The sequence below is a fragment of the Geotrypetes seraphini genome, chromosome 18, assembly GCF_902459505.1.
Source record: "Geotrypetes seraphini chromosome 18, aGeoSer1.1, whole genome shotgun sequence".
NCBI classification, from domain to species: domain Eukaryota; kingdom Metazoa; phylum Chordata; class Amphibia; order Gymnophiona; family Dermophiidae; genus Geotrypetes; species Geotrypetes seraphini.
In genome coordinates, this window is record NC_047101.1 from 17,494,334 (window position 1) to 17,516,884 (window position 22,551).

General features: G+C 44.8%; 1 protein-coding gene across 2 annotated transcripts in view; it reads left to right on the plus strand.

The window, feature by feature from the left end:
- The window catches only part of LOC117351746 (T-cell immunoglobulin and mucin domain-containing protein 4-like), a 39,660-nt gene extending 17,988 nt beyond the window's left edge, over positions 1–21,672 (plus strand). The window contains exons 4-9 of one of the 2 annotated variants that reach the window (XM_033927516.1): positions 7,435–7,641; positions 11,037–11,135; positions 14,088–14,143; positions 18,450–18,552; positions 19,705–19,744; positions 20,908–21,672. In XM_033927516.1, the coding sequence (XP_033783407.1) occupies positions 7,435–7,641; positions 11,037–11,135; positions 14,088–14,143; positions 18,450–18,552; positions 19,705–19,744; positions 20,908–20,992 (590 nt within the window). In that variant the 3' untranslated portion in view covers positions 20,993–21,672. The remainder of the gene's footprint in view (positions 1–7,434; positions 7,642–11,036; positions 11,136–14,087; positions 14,144–18,449; positions 18,553–19,704; positions 19,745–20,907) is intronic. The other variant, XM_033927517.1, reaches the window with a different exon arrangement.
- The last annotated feature ends 879 nt before the right edge of the window (positions 21,673–22,551 follow it).

Genomic DNA, 22,551 nt, shown 5'->3' on the forward strand with positions numbered 1-22,551 from the left:
TGAAAAAAAAGACTATACATCGTAGCGTGCAACCCCTGCGGGAGCAAACACACATAACTAAGGAATAAGAACAAAGGAACCAAATATACTTTCATTAGACGCACCCGTTCCAGAAATGTCAGCTTCCACTGCTTCCAGGCTTCCACCTTCTGCCGCCCTTCCTGGATTTTTCCCTTCCAATTCTCCATTTGATACGTCTCATCCCCACTGAAGACAACCCCCAGCACCCTAACCCTCCCCTCTGGAGGCAAGAACCCACTTGTACTCTCCACCTCCCATGCCGGATCCCCGAGTTTCAACAAATGACTCTTTTCCTGGTTAATGCACGCCCCTGTGGCACCTGAATACTCTCCCAGTTTTTCCTCCATCCACCTAAACTCTCTATTTGAAGACACAAACACAGAGATGTCATCGGCATATGCCACCACCCTGACCTTTGTGCCTTCCCCCATATCTATCCCTGTTAAACCCCCACCCTTCTCCAGCCGCTGCAGCAATGGATCGATGGCAAATACATATAGCAATGGACTTAAGGGACAGCCCTGTCTCACCCCTTTCCCAATGGAGAAACGCTCCCCCCTCCACCCATTTACCAAGGGAAAGGTTGCTGCCTCCCTATACAGAGTCTTCAACCCCTCCACAAACTGCACAGGAATCCCATACTTTGTAAGAACCCCCCACAAATATTTGTATGGCACCCTATCAAAGGCTGTGGCTTGGTCCAAACTAACAAGCACCCGCCCCCCCTGGGCCCTCCGACCCCTCTCAACTGCCTCTCTTACTGTTACCGCTGCTTCTATCGCCCCCCTCCCCTGCACGCCACACATCTGTGCTGGTGCCAGTACTGATGCTGCCACCTCTCCCAGTCTTGCGCACATCATCTTTGCTAAAATTTTCCTATCTGTATTAAGCAAAGAAATCGGCCTCCAATTTCCCACCCTTGACCCTTCCTTCCCTGGCTTCGCAATCAAAACAAGTACCGCCTCCCTCACGGACCTCGGCAGAACAGGCTGACAGCTAAGCTCCGTAAACAGCCGCACCAAGAAAGGTATCATCTGCTCACAAAATGTCTTAAAAAACTCGGCTGTCAACCCATCTGGACCGGGTGATTTCCCTCTGGTCAGGCCGGCTATCGCCCGTCTTACCTCCTCCACTGTCCAAGGGCCATTCAGCGCTTCTGCCTGCTCCTCTGTTAACCCTCCCCCCACCCCCGGGGTCCCCTCTATATATTCCTCCCACCCCTCCCTTTCCTCTTGCCCAACTTCAAAGAGCCCCCCAAAATGCTCTCCCACCACCCTCAATATCCCTTCTTGTGACTCCTGCTCTATCCCCTCATTGTCCCACAAACTCCCCACCTTCCGCCGCCTGACCCTCTCTTTGCATGCCCTGAAAGGGTCCGGTGAGATGAAATGCCCATAGTCCCTCTCCCACATTAAGGACCTATATCTATCGTACTGTAGTGCTTCAATTTTTCCCTTGAGTACCTGAATCCCCTCCCCCTTTTCACCCCCTTCCATCCTCCAATTTAATTCCTTCCTCAGGGCTACCAGCCTCCCCTCCCTATTTTGTGATGCCCTCCTACTTATTTTCTTGAAAAAACCCTTGATCCTACCCTTCACAACCTCCCACCATCCCCCCAATGACCCGTACGCGCTTACAGTAGACAGCTGGTCTGTCCAGAACTCCCTAAAGGCCTCCTGTACACTCTCCTCCTGGAGCCATGCATTGTTGAGCCTCCACAGACCCCTACCCATAACTGGGTTCTTCCCCCCTACTTGTATGCTCACCAAAGCGTGATCTGTAAATTCAACATGCTGCACTTGGGGAGGGTCCTGACAGTCTTCCCTCCTTACAAAAAACCTGTCGATACGACTGCGGCATTTCCCCCTGCCAAACGTAAACCCCCCTTGCTTCCCAAAAACTGTATAAATATCAACCAGCCCTGCCCCCTCCCCCACTTGTTTCAAAAATAATTCATCATATCCTAAAGAAAATTTCCTCCCTTCCCTATCCTCCTGCCTCACCACTGCATTAAAATCCCCTCCCCACACCACCCTCCTGGCCGTGTATAAATATGGTCTGATCCGGGAGATTAGAGCTTTACGCTCCCACTTCCTCTGAGGACCGTAGATGTTCACCAACCTTACCTCCTCTCCCTCCACCCTTACATCCAAGATCTGCCCCCTCCCCCCACCCAATTCCACCACCCTATGCACTTCCACCGCCCTAGAGTTAAACAGAATTGCCACCCCCCCATAAGCCTCCTGGGCTAATACCCAGTATGACGGCCCCCATTTCCAGTCCCTTTTAGCTTTCCACAATAAACTTGGGTGGTCAACCCTTGTTTCTTGCAACATGATAACATCCAATTGTTTGGAAGCCAGGAACTCATATACCAGAAACCGCTTTCTCTCCGTTCGGAGACTAGCAACATTCAAAGTTGCAATATTCAAACCGGGACCCCCCATCATGACACTAATTTAGATTTCTTCCCCCCCTTCTCTCCGCTCCCTTCTTCCATTCCCCTCTTCACCACCACCCCTGGAGGGACCGCCTCACCCTCCGCCAGAATCAACTCTTCCCCAATTCCTTCCCTTTCCTTATCTTCCCCTTCCTTAATCACATCCCTCCCAACCAGCAAAACATCCCCTCCATCTACTTCCATACCCTCCTTCCCACCCACCTCTGTATTTAGAAAAGCCCCTTCCCCATCCCCTTCCTCTCCCACTGTCTCAACCCGCAACCTCTCCAGAATCACCACCGGGTATTCCTGCTGCCCTCCCTCCCGACCTTTCTTCCCTTTCCTCTTCTGGGACACCCCACCTTCATCCTCTTCCTCCTGTGCCAATACACTAAACCTATTAGTATCCTCAACCCTATCTCCCCTTCTTTTCCTCTGGTGTTTCCCCACCTTCTTACTACGTACCTTTTCCCATGTACCCTCATCCCCACCCCCACCCTCTCTCTCCCCCTCTGCTTCCTGCACCAGCCCTTCACCCTGCCTCACCTTTTCCTGGCTATCTTCCTGACCACCCTCCTGATCCCGTTCCTCCTCCTGGGCCCGCTCCTGCGGTTCCTCCCCTCCCCCATCATTTTCCTCTCGCCACTTGTTATGTGCAGCCCTCGGACACTTGCTGAACGGGTGTCCCAGACATCCACACAAGTTGCACCGAATGAGGGCACACTCCTCCCCAATATGCCCCTTCCCTCCACATTTTACACACATCAGGGTAGGACACACCATACTTAGATGCCTAAACGATCCACATCGAAAACATACCCTGGGCTGCCCCTTGTAAAAACATTGGATGCGCTCTCTCCCAATGTATGCCACTGGTGGAACATGCTGTATCACATTACCCACTTGACTTAGCTTCATGCTGGCCGTCCATCCACCAGCCCAGACCCTACTCGGGTCCATGATCTTCACTAATGGAGTCCGAAGCACCCCATACCGATTCAACCAGTATGTCAGGTCTGAACTGGGGATGGACTCATTTCTCACCAACACTGTCACTTGCACAAGGTCAGGCTTACTCACAGGTATGGCTTTAAATTCTGCCCACTGCTCCCTCCCCCTCACCCCCTCATATTTTTCCCAAAATAACTCTAAACCCCTCTGTCTCTGGAAACTGATGTCATACTCCGGAACCATTACCGGATGAATACAGGCATACAGGTCCTCAGGGATGAAGCCCAACCCCAGAACCATTCTCAACACCCTGTCCCTTGTTGGCATATTCCCCACCCCCACCCACTTCAACTGAACCACATTTCTTCTCTTGAAAATACCCCCCTCTCCCCCTCCCCCGCTACCCCACCCCCCACCACCATTCCCATTCCCTCCACCATCCTTTCTCCTCCCCCCACTCTCCCCTTGCACATTCCCCCTGCCCTGATTCCTACCCCCCTGTCCCGATCCCCCAGCCACCACATCTGCAAAAGATATTCCCCGTTTAACCCCTTTCCGGGCACCATGCCCACCACCACCAGATCCCCCACCCTCTCCCCCCCCCCTCCCCCTCCCCAACACCCCCATTCACATCCATAGGGATCTGTCCTGCATTCAGTTCTTTCAACTGCAGTTCTTTAGAACAAGGCAAAACTTGCTTTATCCATTGCTGCCGTTGTGGCAGCACAGCTTCATCACCTACAGCCACCTCCTGCTGTATTTCTCTCTGTAGATTCTCAGGTTCCAGCTCCTGACTCCACTCCACTCCTTCCAACACACTGGAAACACCTCTTTGCTGTACTCTGCCCTTTGAATTAGGCTGAGTTCCCTCAGCACAGCTCAGAGAAGACTCCACCCCTTTCTCAGTCACATTCTCAGTCACACAAAAGATTCCACCCACCAGTTCTTGGGAACTCCTCCCCTGAGCTGCATTCTGGGATTTTCCTTGCCCATGGAACTCAGGTGTTTCCAATCCAGGCTGCTGATCAATCACTTTCAAATCACATTCCTCCTCCTCCTCCAAGAATTTTAGCAAGTTACTGGGCAAACTAGTCTCAGCTGCCTGCTGTTCCAGCACTCCCTCAGGTGCTTTTATTAAAGTTTGTGGTAGCTCAATTTCTGTTTGTGGTTTCTCAGTCCCTGCTAATACTTGCTCAAACTCTGTATGAAGTTTTTCAGTCCCTGCTTGTTCCAGGTAGTTCACTCTTTGTGTGGCTTTCTTTTTCCTGCGCTCCTTTGTCTGCTCCTCCTCCTCTCTGGTTTCTGCTGTGTCTGCACTCTTTTCCCAGCTGTACCAATTCAGGCTGTCTCCCAACTTTTCTCCAGTAGCCTCTGTGGTAGCTTTTTCTTCCACTGCTGTGGGAGTTTCCTGCACTTCTTCCAACTGTCCTGCTTCTGCACAGGGTTCTTCTGCAGAAACTGCTGCCTGTAATTTCCCCTGGTGTCCCTGCAGCCCTGCCATTCTCTCTCTGTTCCGATACACTTCAGCCATGGGGTTAGACACATCTTTTGTAATACCAGCCATCTCTATTATGCAGTTCTCCACCTGCCGCTGAAGGTATTGCTGTTCTTTCTTATACTTTTTCTTTTGCTTCTCTGGAGCCAGCTTATACAGAGTGGACACCATACGTTGTTTCTTTTGTAAGTCCTGCAGCTTTTTCTCCAGTCCAGCCATCCCCTTAACTGTTAATATGGCTCTTGTGGCCAAATCCATGTCCTTCTCCACCTCCTCCTCCCCACTGAAAATATCCTCCTCTGACCCTTGTGAGTCCTCCATATCCTCCACCACTGTAACAGCCTGGGCTTTCTTCCTGCCCATCTCCACCTCCAACTCCCAGGCCCTGCCAGACCCCTGTTGTACCTTCATGCTCCTTGGTGTCAATTCTGGAACAGGAACCCTTCCTCTAGGAGCTCTGGGGTCTGGCTCTTCTGGCCTCCTCCAGCCTGATGGCCCAGGCTTTTCACCATCTGGTTCCCTCCTTCCTTCCATAGTAGGCCCTCCAAACCAGGACCTTCCCTGGGAAGGGACCCCAGGCTTCATAGCTCTGCCTGGGGCACAGAGCTAGGCCCAGCTCCCACCTTCCACAGGCCTCTGGTTCTCAGTTGCAGCTCTCTCTTCAGCTCCTTTCACAACCAAAGTCACACACAGACTGGTTCCAACTACTGAAGTCTCCGTCAAAGCTCACTACAGTCCATCTACACCCTCCCAGCCATTGAAGCCCTCCCCAGCCCATCCTCCACCAAACAGCCATATACAGACACAGACCATGCAAGTCTGCCCAGTAACTGACCTTAGTTCTTCAATATTTACTATTATTTTCGGATTCTAGATCCTGTGTGTTCATCCCACACTTTTTTGAACTCCGTCACCGTTTTCATCTCCACCACCTCTCTTTCTTTTGTCACCTCTGATCTTTGGTCAACTTCCAGGAGGTACATGAGTGATCCGGTGAGAAAGCGTACGTGTTTTCATCTTGTCAGCATTTAGAGCAGCAGTTTTTGATATAGAAAGGAAAGGGAAAGAGGGTGGGATCTGTGGTTACAATCATAGTGGTTTACACACCATTGGGAACTTCTTAGTCGGTCCAGAGGAAGGCTACTAAAATGCTGTGTGGTTTTCATCATAAGGCGTATGGGGACAGACTTAAAGATCTCAATCTGTATACTTTAGAGGAAAAGCGGGAGAGGGGGGATATGATAGAGGCGTTTAAATACCTACGTGGCGTAAATGTGCACGAGTCGAGTCTCTTTCATTTGAAAGGAAGCTGTGGAATGAGAGGGCATAGGATGAAGTTAAGAGGTGATAGGCTCAGGAGTAATCTAAGGAAATACTTTTTTACAGAAAGGGTGGTAGATGCGTGGAACAGTCTCCCGGAAGAAGTGGTTGAAACTGTCTGAATTCAAAAGGGCCTGGGATCGACATGTGGGATCTCTCGGACAGAGAAAGAGATAATGGCTACTGCGGATGGGCAAACTGGATGGGTCTTTTGGCCTTTATCTGCCATCATGTTACAATGTTTCTATAACCATAAAGTTCTATGACATCACAATGCAGGTGTAAAGAGCCTTAACCAATAGGGAGGGGAGGAGATAGTGGATGCTGCAGATGAGCAGACTAGATGGGCCGTTTGGCCTTTATCTGTCGTCATGTTTCTATGTTTCTGCATCCCCGCTCCTTCCCCACCCTCCATGCCATACTCACGCCCTCTCTTCCCCGCCCCCCCCCCACCTCTTTAAATCTTCATCAGCACGAGCAGCTTTTCTGGCCTGCTGCTCGCACTGGTGTTGACTTTTTCTCTGACGTCACTTCATGGCCTTGTGACCAGGAAGTGATTTCAAAAGGGAGCCAGGTTGGCACTGGACATCTTCACAATTCTCTGTCAGTCAGAGGCGGTCCAAGGGTATTTGCCACCCTAGGCAAACATTAAGTGCAGTCCCCAACCAAAGTGATGGCTCAGGGATCTTCCCTCCCATGTTCAGTAAATCTCTCTTCCCTACCCTTCTCTTCCGTAGTACCGCATCCCCCTCTTGTGCTGTCTAGCATTGCTCCCTTCCTCCTTCTCTGCTTCTCGTGTCCAGCATCTCTCTTCTTCTCTACCTCCCCCCTACTCTATGGTGTCCAGCACCTTTCTTCTTCCATGCCTTACCTCCTTCAAGGTGTTCAGCGATTTTCACCTCTTGAGCAGCACAGAAGCAGCAGTAATGGTATCTTTAGAAGAGTCGTCATGGCCGGAATGGGGCTGGCCCATATGTGATCTCAGAACAGCTCTGTTGGCCTGAAATACCATTTCCAAGAATCACTGGAAAGTTCTGCAATCAAATACATGTAGTCAGATTGTCATACAATGTATGTGAGTGCATCGCATGCATGTTGAAGATAACAGGAAAATCCAGAGAGGCTGGGTGGTTCTCAAGGAGCAGGATTGAGACTCTTTTACACTACAGCTTTGAGATTTTAAAATCTTTATATATTGCTTTTTTAGTACATGTTCCATCATCACCACCACCACCACCAAGATCTTCCACTCAAGCAATCAGAACGACTACGACCCAAGTGGCGTTTACTTCTTTGCTTGTTCAGACATCCGCAGGCTCAGTAAAGACAGATTTGTTTTCTACCGCAACAGAGACAATTACTACAGTTATGGTAAATAACTTCACATCCACTGCGACAGATGCTCTCGCCACAGGTACAGACGAATTCGGCGTTACTTTCAGATTCATTGCGATTATAATAGAAACTATGTTTTCGTGAGCTATATTTCATATCAGCTGTCAAATGTTTCACCCCTTGCCGGGAGCCCAGCATTAGGATACGACTTAGATCCAAACAGTATAAACTGACTTTGGAAAATCATTGCATAATTGATTCATAACAAGGCTTCCTATTTCTCAGGTGGTTAAGGAAACAAAGCTGACAATATACTCCAGGTGTGTTCTTATCCACCAACATATGATCTGCTATGCTCTGTGGGGCCTAGTTGCTCAAATAATACATAAAGCAGTAAACCAAACGGATTACAGATGGAGGGGAAGATGTATTCTCCTAGAATTAATAGTTATGAAAGCTGGCCAGAGAGAAAGTTTGATGAATATCAGCAGAGAGGTGGCTATGTGGAAGGTGGAAGGGTTGCTAAGGGGAGAGTGTGGCGCAGTGGTTAAAGCTACAGCCTCAGCGCCCTGAGGTTGTGGGTTCAAACCCACGCTGCTCCTTGTGACCCTGGACAAGTCACTAAATCCTCCCGTTGCCTCAGGTACTTTAGACAGATTGTGAGCCTGCCAGGACAGACAGGGAAAAAATGCTTGAGTACCTGAATTAATTCATGTAAACTGTTCTGAGCTCCCCTGGGAGAACGGTATAGAAAATTGAATAAATAATAAAATAAGTTCTCTGTCATGCGTTTTGAGATTGTTTCTTCATGTGCCATCATTTTTAAATGCTTTTACAATGTTTTTATTTTCTTTGTTCTTTTACTGATGATTATCGGAAGCTGCTTTGCAAAGGTGGGATTTAGGGGCCCTTTTACAAAAGTGCACTAAACAGTTATTGCATGAATTAATGCATATTCATTGCTTCTGCCAACCGTTACCATGGTGACATAGTGTTTAGTAACTAAGCAGAATTACAGAACATATAACACACCGCTCATTCATAGTAACATACATAGTAACATAGTAGATGACGGCAGATAAAGACCCGAATGGTCCATCCAGTCTGCCCAACCTGATTCAATTTAAATTTTTTTTTTTTTTCTTCTTAGCTATTTCTGGGCGAGAATCCAAAGCTTTACCCGGTACTGTGCTTGGATTCCTACTGCCGAAATCTCCGTTAAAACCTACTCCAGCCCATCTATACCCTCTCAGCCATTGAAGCCCTCCCCAGTCCATCCTCCACCAAACGGCCATATACAGACACAGACCGTGCAAGTCTGCCCAGTAACTGGCCTAGTTCAATCTTTAATATTATTTTCTGATTCTAAATCTTCTATGTTCATCCCACGCTTTTTTGAACTCAGTCACAGTTTTACTCTCCACCACCTCTCTCGGGAGCACATTCCAGGCATCTACCACCCTCTCCGTAAAGTAGAATTTCCTAACATTGCCCCTGAATCTACCACCCCTCAACCTCAAATTATGTCCTCTGGTTTTACCATTTTCCTTTCTCTGGAAAAGATTTTGTTCTACGTTAATACCCTTTAAGTATTTGAACGTCTGCATTCAGAAAAGTACATCTAGCCACTTTCAGCCAGTTTTACAGACGTTCTTCTGAAGGCCTCAAGTTGGAGCCTACGCACAGTTGTACTATCACAAACTGAAGTGATCAGCGTAGTTACATTACATTAGGGACTTCTATTCCGCCTATACCTTGCAGTTCAAGGCGGATTACAAAAGAGCTAACTGGACATTTCCAGTGAAGTTACAACAGTTTTAGGGTTTTGTTTGGTTTTTTTTTTGGTTACAAGGGAGGAGAGGTACCTGGATTAATTCCGGAAGAACTTGCAAATTGGATATTAAATTAACTGTACGTTACTGTGTGATATAACAAATAGATTACAGTTAGAGTACAAATAAGATTACGTTACATTTCAGGGATCTGAATACTTGTTTGGTGTTTTGGAGAGGAAGAGATTATTTAAGTGGAGGCTTTGGGGGAGAATTTATCTAGGAGGAGGGGGAAGGGTTGGGTTAAGATATCTGGATACATTTTTTGAAAAGTTGGGTTTTGATTTCCTTTCGAAAAGTTTTGAAGTCGCCCGTTGCCGTCAACAGGTTGGAGATGGAGTGGTTAAGTTTTGCTGCTTGCATCGCCAGAAGGTTATCAAACATCTTTTTGCGCTGAGTGCCCTTGAGTGGAGGGAAGGCAAAAGGGTTCGGAGTTCTTCTTTGTCTTGAGGTGAGGATCTGGTTTAGGCGGTTGTTTAGATAGGGGGGGCGGAGCCGTTTAATGCTTTGAATAATAGACAGTAGAATTGTTTCTCCTGCTCCAATCATTGGCCAAAGGACCTGATGTTATTACTCATTTTTTTCTTTTTTCTATATATAAATTATTCGGGTTTTCTTTTAAATTCTCAAGTAAAAATTTTTTTTATATGTATATAGTTTGTTCAACAATATTTGCTTCATTCAATCTTTACACCAGTGTCCGCCGTGTTTGTAATTTCATTCATTAGTTCCAACATGTTGAAAAAATTGACAAAAAGACTACTTATCTTAAACAGTGCTTATTTGTAAAATAACCCGAATAATTTATATATAGTAAAAAGAAAAAAAGAAAATAAAAAGAGTAATAACATCAGGTCCTTTGGCCAATGATTAGAGCAGGAGAAACAACACTAAGCTGATCACTTCAGTTTGTGATAGTACAACTGTGCGTAGGCTCCAACTCTGAGGCCTTTAGAAGAACGTCACCTTCTCTACTTTCTTTGTACATCTACCTTGATGAGGTAAGATCTCCCGTTTGGGTGTATCGTGCCAATTTTTGACCGCCATTTACTGAATCTGACCCTAAGGGCCAGATTCTATGGAGGGTGCGTAAATCGGCAGCCACCTACCAAAACAGCACCAGCTGCACGTCACTCACGCTTAGGCGCCATTTAAAGACTCATAGCTAACAGCGCCTACCTCAAAACATGCAGACGCCTACCACAAAACGTGCAGACGCCTACCACAAACGTGCAGACGACTAAGCTCTTTTGAGAATCACGTCTAACAGCGCCTAATGTCATTTCCGCCCCTTACCACGCCTAATCTGACCTTAGGCTCCGTTAAGCGGCTTTGCATAGATGCGATTATTAAACCTACTCTAGTAGGCGCCTTCCGATGCCTACGTTTTCTTAACAGGTTTTGCAATTGTTTTTCTTTTTAACAGCGCGGTCAATTACCGCACCAATTAAAGACAATTAAAACAATTAAGTTAGGCAGCAGTAGGGCACCTACTACCACCGCCTGGCTTGCGGTGTCATTTACAGAATCGGGTCCTAAATGTATCTGGCTAACTGAAACCAAGATTACGTGCACTGTTGCAGGTTTCAATGTGGAAGTTGCTCCCGATAATTACCGCCTTTTTTGTTTTTTTTTACTTCAGAAATGTTTTCTCCTAGCAACGGCCAGACCCAGATATTTGAAAAATGGGATAGCAATGATGCGATTCAGGTTTCTACACCAAAAACTGTCTTCACCACAGGTACGGTAACTATTCTAATTTAGGGGTCTTTTTACGCTAACTGATTTGGTCTGACCCAAGGTAAAAGGGGTCCTTTTACCATTTTTATTAGCTGTGTTAAAAAGTAAGAGCATAAGAATAGCCCTACTGGGTCAGACCAATGGTCCATCTATAGTGCTACCAGACGTACGCAGCGCTGTACAGAGTCTCAAAGAAGAAGACAGTCCCTGCTCGAAAGAGCTTACAATCTAAACAGGCAAGACAGACAACAGGATGTCATGGATATAGTTAAGGGGAACGGTTAATCTGCTGGCTGGGTTGGAGGGCAGAGTTGAGTACAGGACAATGATGCCATTGTGACATCACTGAGAAGGTTGGCTCTTATTGGTGGAATGAGGCATTATGACATCACAATCTCAGCTCTGCTTCCCAAAGACTGAAACACTTCACATTTACTACTATAAATGATTTCTATAGCGCTACCAGACGTACGCAGCACTATTGAGAGTCACAAAAAAGAAGACAGTCTCTCCTTGAAAAAGCTTACAATCTAAGCAGCCAAGACAGACAAATAGGATGTCATGGATGCTGTTAAGGGGACCAGTTAGTCTGCTGGCTGGGTTGGTGTAGGGTTTTGATGAACTTAAAAATCTAAGAAGAGTTTTGAAATTAAAAGATAAGCTCTAAGCAGAAGTTAAATGGTAGGGGGAGGTTATAATCAGTGATGTTAGCCCTATTTTGTTTTGCAAGCTAACTCAAAATAGTGAGCGGCAACCAGGGACCTGAGGTTATTCTTCCAATACAACAAATTTATGGTTACATTCAAGTTTAAATTGCAACATGTTATAAACGTACAAATATTTTTTGGGCCATGAGTATTTGGGAGATTGATTGTTTTCTTCCTCTAAGCCTGTATTTGAGAGTTGGTGTAGGGTTGCCCCAGATTCGACCAGGCCCACCCATCCCCACCCTGTTACACCCCAGTCCTGCGCCTAATCCCACCCTAGCCCTGCCATAGCCCCGCTGCTTGCTCTGGTCGGGCAGGAGGGCATCAGTGCATGCGCGGATGCCTTCTGGCCCGACACAATTTCGGGGGAAGCTTTTCAAAACCCAGACAAAGTGCCAGAGGACATGTGTGGGGAAATCCGGATGGTAACCCTAGGTTGGTGGGCAGTGGGGTGTAGGGTTACGGATTGAAGGCTATATCAAAAAGGTGGGTTTTCAGTCTGCTTTTAAACAAGGGAAGGGAAGGTGCTTGGCGGACAAACTCAGGTAATTTATTCCAGGCCTAGGGGCTAGCTAGATGAAAGGCATGAAGACTGGAATTGGCAGTGGAGGAGAAGGGTACAGCTAAGTGTAGCTTATCTGAGGAAAGGAGTTCTTTGGGAGGTGTATAAGGAGAGAGAAGTGAGGAGAAATATTGAGGGGCAGCAGAATGAACACACTTATAGGTCAGCAATAGGAGCTTGAACTGTATGCGAAGGTGGATAGGGAGCCGGTGAAGTGATTTAAGGAGAGGGATGACATGAGTGTAGCGAAGTTGGTAGAAGAGGAGTCATGCATCAGAGTTTTGCACCAATTGCAGGGGGGGGGGAGAGGCAGCGCTCGGGAAACCAGTTAGCAGCAGATTGCAGTAATCTAAGCGTGAGGTTATGAGAGTGTGGAAAAGGGTCTGGGTAGTGTGCAAAAACCCAGTAGCCTGCACTATTATGAGCTCATGGGTTTCCCACCCACTGAGGCTACTTTTAGCATGGCTGCAAAATGGCCACAGTTTCTATTTTCTGAAAAAAATTGCAATGTGCTAATTTCCCAGTTAGCACTTGGCCATTACCATGTAAGCTTTTACGCCACCTATTTACAGGAGCTAAGGGCTCATGCTCTAACCCAGTGGTCTCAAACTTGTGGCCCGCCAGGTGCTATTTTGAGGCCCTCGGTATGTTTATCATAATCACAAAAGTAAAATAAAACCGTTTCTTGATCATATGTCTCTTTAGCTATAAATGACAATATTATCATTAAGACTTGGCCAAAAGGAAAGATTTATAAACTATAAAGAGTTTTACCTCATGCAAAATTGTCATTTCTTTAATAAGACATTAACTATTTTTTTCTGCGGCCCTCCAAGTACCTACAAATCCAAAATGTGGACCTGCAAAGGGTTGGAGTTTGAGACCACTGGTCTAACCAGTTAGCATGTGGCGATACAGCTGTGCTGATTAGCATAGGGCGCGTCTCCTCTCTGCCTTTAAATGCTCTCCCCTCCACCGTTAAAAAATAAAACCTATTTTTTTAGCAAGTGACGATTCTAAAGCTACCGCGGGATGCCTGAGCACATCACATGGTAGTGACTTTTTTAAGTACAGTAAGCATGGGTTAAACAACCCTATTGGTCTGATCCAGTAAAGCTATTCTTATGTTCTTATGATGCCTTAGAAAAGGTTCAATTATTACCGCAAGATGTCCAAGTCTAAGCCCCCCCCCCCCCCGCATAACACGCCTCCCTTGTAGTTCTGGACGCCCAGTGGGTAGAATGACTCACAAGATGTCCAGAAAGATGGTTTCAAAAATCGGCAATTGGAATGTCCTGGCGATTAGGACATCCAGGTGCCCATTTATGCCATTTTTGGGACATCTTAATATTTTAAAAATGCCCCTACTTCTCGTACGCATGCGACACATCGTGCACAAATTGATTGCACTTGTTTTAATCATAGGTATGTGATCGCACAAGCATTTTGCACACACGTTTTTAGGCACTCTACTTTAAATCATTCATTTTTGCCTGATCTTTATCATTTTAATATCCTCATAAAAATTAATCTCTCCACAATTTCTAGTTGCAAGGTTTGCTTTGTGTAGGAATTGGCTCGTGACATTGGGGTAACTTTCCTTAAGCACAACAAAGAACAGGGATACCAGAATATAACAATGTTGGGCACTAAGGTATTTTCTTTCTTGTCATTGCTTCTGTAGGGTTTCCATCTGAATCCAACTCCATGATATCAAAAAATCCATCACAGGAGAAACAGGTGAAAAGTGTGACGTGATTGCGATTAGCGGAACAATAAAGCCATTAGTTGGGGCAAATGTTTATCTATTCGACAAGGCCCCTTTGATTAGACATCCAGATCATTACCAAGAATTTGGCCTGTTTCTTCATTACAGAGACGTGGCTAATTTCTGATGATGACCCACAGGGCAAGATTAACCAATAGGCCAAGAAGGCACGGGCCTAGGGCCCGAAATGGTCAGGAGGGCCCGATGAAGGAGGGCATCAACATTGTTTTTTCCAAACGGCGATGGGCCCCTCCAGCATTGATCGGCAACGCGGGCCCCACCCCGATCGGCAATGCGCCCCCCCCCTCCCCAATCTACGGAAAGTAAGACAAGCAAGCAACCCGGGTAAGAAAAGCAACGGGAACTGTAATTGTGCAAGCGGTGCTGCTTGCCCAAAGCTTCCCTCTGACGCAGCTTCCTGTTTCCGCCTGGGCGCATGGTGGGGTGGGTCGGGGCAGGGGGCCCAGTGTACTTGTGTGCCTAAGGGCCCTCGACGAATTAATCTTGCCCTGATGACCTGATAATGATAGTCTTAATTCCTCCAGGATATAAAATCATTCCTCTGAGTCGTAACACAAAGAAAGGAGGTGGATTAGCTATTATTCTTCAGGACAGTTTTAGATTCATGGTTTCAGAATCTAGATTAACAAATAATTTAGAAATTTTAACCTGTGTATTAAGTAGAGATGATTTAGCTGACTCTTTATCCTGTACCCTGTTTTATATACCACCGAGGGGGATGGGCTAAAGCGAAGGAAGAATTTTATGAATATGTGACGTTCAATTCCTCTTTTGCCTCTCATTGTCTTCCATTGGGGGACATAAATTTGCATTTAGAAGACAGTGATAATGGAGATGTCAATGATTTAATATCTTTCTTAACTTCCATGGATCACAAAATTCCAACTTTCTCATGAAAAGGGCCATCACTTGGATTTAATAGTTTTGTCATTTAATAATGATCGACCTCGTAGAATCTCTTTGTGGAATGACTATTGGAGTCCCACAATTTGCTCAGACCATTTTACATATTTTTTCTCATTAAACTGGGAATATTCACTAGTATCAAGGCCATCTATAATAATAAAAAAAAAGAGATCCAAACTAGAGGGTCAATTAAACCCAATGATTTTTTGGGATCTATATGATCAGACCGAAAAAGCATCAGACATGATTGAATTTTATTCATTTTGGACAAAAACTTGCACTACAATTCTAGACAGAATAATCCCTTTTCATAAAATTAAGAAATGTACGAAAAATATTAACAGGTGGTTTGAGTTGGAATTGCAAGAAATCAAACGTCAAGTAAGACGATTGGAACGTAAGTGGTTAAAGACAGGAAATCAGGCCATTCAAGATGATTGGAGACGTAAATACATCAGTATAAAAAATTAATAAAGGAAAAATGAAAAACTTATTATTCATATAAAATTGAGTCCTCGGTATCAAAATAAAAAAAAAATTGTTTGAGCTAGTATCCAACATATTTGACATTTCTTCACTTAGACAATCACTAGTCATGACCACTGATCTCTTCTTATAACAGACCACTGTTCTCTTTATGTAACTGACCAACCTTAATTATTTTGTAATCCGCCTTGAACTGCAAGGTAATGGCGGAATAGAAATCTCTAATGTAATGTAATGTAATGTAATTTTTCCTCCGTCGGTGGAGTTGGCTTACATTACATTACATTAGTGACTTCTGTTCCGTCTGGACCTTGCAGTTCTAGGCGGATTACAAAAGAGCTAACTGGACATTTCCAGTAAAGGATTATCACTTCAATTCAAAAATTGTTAATTTAAGAACTTCTTGCTTCTATTCAGAGGCAACTCAGATCAAGCATCATTCGCCTACTCTTGAGGTAGTTCATGTTGACTTATTCTGGAAAGAATTTGAGAATCCAGACTGGAATCTCTTTTTCAGACTCTATAATAAATATGGAAAATCGTTTAGCCATCTTGACCATTGCTCCCTGGAAATCATGAAATCTGCTCCAATAGATTTCAAATTAGACCTATTCAGCTGGATATCCTGTTTGATGAATAATGGAACTTTTCCATCTAATGGCGGACATATCTTGATTACACAGATAGTTAAAAATCAAAAAGATTCAATATCACTAGTCAATAATTTTAGACCAATAGCTTTGATCCCATTTATCATCAAAATTTTAGAGGGCTTGGTTCATTCTCCAATATTGAATTACCTAGAATCTCACTCACTTTTACATGATACCCAATCGGGCTTTTGGTCTTTATTTAGCACCGAAACAGTGATAGCTGCAATCTTGGATCACGTTCATGTGTACAATTCTGGAGACCGCATTATCAAAAAGATGTGCAGAGAATGGAGTCAGTTCAGCGAATGGCCACCAGGATGGTCTCAGGAATCAAGGATCTCCCGTATGAGGAAAGGCTGGGTAAGTTGCAGCTATACTCACTCGAGGAGCGTAGAGAGAGGGGAGATATGATTGAGATGTACAAATATCTCACGGACCATATTGAGGTAGAAGAGGATATCTTTTTTCTTAAAGGACCTATGGCGACAAGAGGACATACGTTGAAACTCAAGGGTGTGAGATTTCATGGTGACACCAGGAAGTACTTCTTCACCGAGAGGGTGGTTGATCATTGGAATAGTCTTCCACTGTAGGTAATTCAGGCCAGCAGCATGCTGGACTTCAAGAGAAAATGGGATAAGCATGTGGGATCACTTCAGGGAAGAATTTAGGGGGTGGGTCATTAGAGTGGGCAGACTTGTTGGGCCGTGGCCCTTTTCTGCCGTCATCTTCTATGTTTCTATGTTTACTTAGCAAGGGTTCTAATGCGCTGATCATGCAATTTGATCTGAGCAATGCCTTTGATTTAGTGGATCACATTAAACTTCTGAATTGTTTGGATTCTATTGGGATACACGGAAAAGTGTACAATTTTTTGAAGGTTTTTTGTTTTTTTTTAATTCCTTATTCATTTTCAGATTTACAAGAAGTGTAACAATATATCCAAACAAATTAACAATAAATATAACACTTAATAATCATCAATGGTACAAATAATATGCTCTTAACTCCCACTTTTCTCAACTCATTTGTATCGGGTTAGATTCAATGACAAATTTTCTGGAAAGAGGAGGAGGCCATGTGGAGTGCCGCAGGGCTGACTGGAGATGGTTCCAGGTTCTTTTCATAAAAGCACACAGCACTAGGCTGGCTCCATATATTTTTTTACACATAGTCAGGGCAGGATTAATTCGTCGAGGGCCCCTAGGCACACAAGTACACTGGGCCCCCCTGTCCCGTCCCACCCCACCATGCGCCCAGGCGGAAACAGGAAGCTGCGTCAGAGGGAAGCTTTGGGTAAGCAGCACCGCTTGCACAATTATAGTTCCCGTTGCCTTTCTTACCTGCATTGTTCGCTTGTCTTACTTTCCATCGATGGGGGGGGGAGGGGGGGCTGTGTTGCTGATTGGGGTGGGACCCGCATTGCCGATCAATGCTGGAGGGGCCCATTGCCGTTTGGAAAAAACAATGTTGATACCCTCCTTCAACGGGCCCCCCCTGACAATTTCGGGCCCTGCTAGTTTAATTTTATGATTGCAGCTTGCAACGGCGGGCAGTGAGGGCTTTCAGAGCATTCAGTGAATCCCCAGCTCTACAGCCCTGCTTTTTTTTATTTTTTTGTTCACTTTTTGCTTGATGCCATTTGATTGGCTGAGTAGGTAGCCTGCTCAACCAGTCAAACTGCATCATGCATAAAGTAATCCCCCCCTCCCCCCCCGGCATAAAAATAAAAAAATCAGGGCTCTTGAACTGGGGATTCTATGAATTCCCTGAAGGCCCTGACAGTACTGATCTGAATTTGACTGGCTGAGCAGCATCTGCCTGCTCAACCAATTAAATTCAGAGCAGTGAACTCACGGCCTCCAGGGGATGGGGCAAATCCCCTGACCGCACGCCACTGGCAGCTTGCCAGACAGACGTATACAGTTCAGCTTTCAAGCACATAAAATTCATTGAGCTAAGCAACTGTCTGTGTTACGTTCACCACACTAAAAAATTTATTACAATGCAAGTTTTTGATATATGGGCTCTTCCCCCCCCCCCCTAAAACTTCTCTTGCTAAGGTTGTAATGGGAGAATGCCACTACAAGATAAGACCTATGGAGATGGAACTCATAGTCACAGCAAGGAGAGGGGAAATCAGGCCTGAGTTAATAAAGATCTCGTCTCGCTGTTGCTTTCCTCAAACTCGCTGTTTCTCAATTTCCTGCAGAATGATACGGCTTCAATTTCATGGAAAAATCAGATAATGATCATCTGCCTCACAGTGGTGTTTACTTTCCTTGGTCTGCTGCTGCTGGCCTTTCTAGCAAAAAGTAAGAGTTTCAATGTTAAAGTACAGTATGATGTGGAGAGGGAGGGACAGGCTTGAACAACAAAGGAGAGATGAGGGGATAGTGTAAGGGATGACATTGAAAAGATTTCTTTAGATAATTTTAGGGGTTACCCAGTGGTGTAGCTAGGCTAGGAGGCACCTGGGGCGGTAGCACCCCCTGTGCCCTCCTCTTCATCCCCCCCTGCTTCTTCCCTATCCTCCATGCCACACTCACACCCTCCCTTCCCCTATACCTCTTTAAATCTTTGCCAAACATGTTCACAATCCCCCCTAACCATGCCTACGCTCTGATTGGCACAAGGTGCAAACCTGAAAGTGGTAACCCCCTACCATTCAATTAATTTTGATTTGTCAATTATGAGGTGCTAATTGCTTGTTATTGGCACCAATTAAGCTTTTTAAATCATTAAGGGCTAGATTCACGAACCTGCCCAATCGGGCCCGATCTGAGCAGGTCCGATGAATTTGCAAAACAATAATATGAAGATGGGGGCAATCGGAGGAATGCCCCCATCTGCCTGCCTGGATCACTCTATAGCAATCTGTGTAGATGGTCTACGCATGCGCTGGACCTCTGGGCCAGTACAGAGATTTTTAATTTTTAACCTGGAGCCTATGGTTTTAACCCACTTAAGCCACTTTAACCCACTTAATACAATTTCAAATCTATGAAAATAGGAAATTATCTTAATTAGAATTAATTTTAAAAAGCCAACATTTTAATCTTTTTTTAAAAAATGCAAATGATCAGTTTCTAATCTAAGTTCAGTGGGCAAAGAGTTCTAAAAACAATTAGTTGCATGAGAGAACAGCTTCTTGCAGGAAGATGCTAACTTAACAGAAAATACAAGGGGAACGGACAGTTTATTCTGATTTAGAAATCTACATGGACCTCGACCTAAATGAAGGGAAATTAAGGAAATCAAATAATACAGAAAATACCCATATCAAATAAAAACAAACACAGGATCTTAAGACTGATCCCAGCTGCAATTGGAAGCCAATGCAAAGACTTGAGTACCTGCAGACTGGCATGGTCCCCAGGTCTGAGTCTTCATTCTCCTAACTTAAATCACATATTTCTGCTGTGTCCAAATTCTTATCTCTTTTTTTTATCTACATCTATTTATAGGAAAAATGCTGAAGAGGTATCACTTGGACAGAGATAAAAGGTAAATAAATACATTTAATTCTTGTCTAATTGGTTCAGTTTCTAAGATATGGGTCAGGTGCAATATTCAATTTTCCTGTTGACACAACATTGGAGAAAACTCTAAATACATCAAACTGTATTTTGTGAAAAAATGTGGCTGAATCAATATTTTCCTGTAAACCCCTAAGAATTTTAGATTAGTGGTATACAAGAATAAATAAATTAGAACCAGTATACACCATCATATCAAGTAACCTTAATTAAGGCAATGATCTACCGCAGGATTAATTAATCCTATCAAAATAACCAATGTAGAAACCCGATAATATGACAGTAATAAAAGGGCTTTTAACATAACATAACATCGTACTTATAAACTGCGTAACCATAAGTTCAACGCGGTTAACAAAAGATTAATAATAAAATGACATAAGAAACATATAAATTAATTCACTGGGCACTTTGAAAAAAGGTAAGTGTTCCATTGCGTTCTAAAATGTTTGTAAGAACAAGCGCTACTCAACAGAGGTCGAAATTCCTTATCGTAGGAAGCAGCCTGGAATGCTAATGTACGATCCAAAGATTTCTTGCTTTCACAACCCTGAACAGATGGAAAAATAAACAAAGCAGGTGATCCTTTTCTATGTTTATAAGATGCTATAAGGAATCTGTCAGTTATATAAATCGGAGCAATACCTTACATGACTTTATAACAAAGACATACATTCATTCTCCTGTGGATGGATTCATGCGCTTCCCCCCTCTTTTACTAAGGCAAGTGCCACCCAGCAAATGCTCCAAAGCCCATTCAATTTCTGTAGGCATCGGAGCATTTACTACGCTGGCTCACGCTGTTTGCCTTTGTAAAAGGGGGGGGGGCCTTAGATTGTGAGACTGCTGGGACAAATAGGGAAAATACTTAAGAGTAGCTGAATACTATACCGTGTTCCCCCGTGAATTCACGGTTCGCGGTTCACGGACTCACTCACTCGCGATTTTCTTCGACCGCCTCTTCCTGGGTGGGGAGTTTCAAGATCGTCCCCCTTAAAATAATATGTAAACTCTCCTCGCAGAATATTGTCCACGATAAGCAATGTTTTGTTTTTTTAAAATCAGAAAAGAAAGCTGTTATGGTTGGGAATTTACGTGTGACGCCATTGCTGTTTCTTTATCTTTCCACAGTGTGGGCTCGCTTGGACTCCCTGACAATCTTCTCAATGAGATGCCAAAGGCGAGAGGGGCAGAAGAGAACCTTTATACTTTATAAGAGCCATGTTGACTCATGCGAATGACTAATAGGCATTAGGATGGGCCAAAATCAATTCAAACATAGAAGCAATATCTACAACATCATTCACAAAGAGCTGAATCCATGAAATAATCAGGGAATCTAAAACAAGTTGCCTGTCAACGGACCCAGCAATATTTTGCATCTCTTAACACATTGAACAAGAGGGACAAAGTTGACTTCAATGTCCTGAAGAAATTCCATCTCTCCTCTAGCTCTTGAGCAGTGTGTTGTACTCAGACACTATGAATATACTTCTATAAGGGGCACCTTGATTTAGGTGCCAGGAAAGTGCCAATTTTAAACCTAATCTATAAAAAAAAAAAAAAAAAAAGTAGGCATGGACATTTAACTAGCCATAGAGCTGGTGTAGTTGTTCACATCTAACTTACAAAAGAATGAAGATTTGGAAGTGATGATGAGATCAAGGAAGCGGTACATTCCTGGATGAAGGCACAACCCCCATTTTTTTCCCCAATGAATAAAGAGGTTGGTGCAACCGTGTGAGAAGTGTGTTGAAAAGGAGGGCGATTATTTAGAAAAATGACATAAGAACATAAGCAGTGCCTCCGCCGGGTCAGACCATAGGTCCATCCTGCCCGGCAGTCCGCTCCCGCGGCGGCCCAAACAGGTCACGACCTGTCTGAATCACCAGAAGGGGCTCCCTTGCCTCCTTGGTTTCTCATTGTAGTCCTATCTTCCCATCGAAGTCCTAACCCTCCGGTCTTGCACATGCACGACCTTTTGGGTTTCTATACTTATTACCTGGTTAGCTTTCTATACTTGTGTTACATCCCAGCTCCTCCCTCAGTATCCCACGATCCCTTTATCCCTCAGGAATCCGTCCAATCCCTGTTTGAATCCCTGTACCGTACTCTGCCTGATCACTTCCTCCGGTAGCGCATTCCAAGTGTCCACGACCCTTTGGGTGAAAAAAAACTTCCTTGCATTTGTTTTGAACCTATCTCCCTTAAGTTTCTCCGAATGCCCCCTCGTACTTGTTGTCCCCTTCAGTCTGAAGAATCTGTCCCTATCTACCCTCTCTATGCCCCTCATGATCTTGAAGGTCTCTATCATATCTCCCCTGAGCCTCCTTTTTTCCAGAGAGAAGAGCCCCAGCCTATCCAACCTCTCGGCATATGGGAAGTGTTCCAGCCCTTTTACCAGTTTCGTTGCTCTCCTTTGGACTCTCTCAAGTACCGCCATGTCCTTCTTGAGGTGCGGCGACCAATACTGAACGCAGTATTCCAGATGTGGACGCACCATCGCTCGATACAATGGCATGATGACTTCCCGCGTCCTGGTTGTTATGCCCCTCTTTATGATGCCCAGCATCCTGTTGGCTTTTTTCGAGGCTGCTGCGCACTGTGCAGATGGCTTCAGTGATGCATCCACCAGCACACCCAAGTCTCTCTCAAATCTGCTGTCTCCCAACAATGCCCCCCCCAATTTGTAGTTGAACAACGAGTTCTTTTTCCCTATATGCATGACCTTGCATTTTTCCACGTTAAAGCGCATTTGCCATTTGTTTGCCCAGT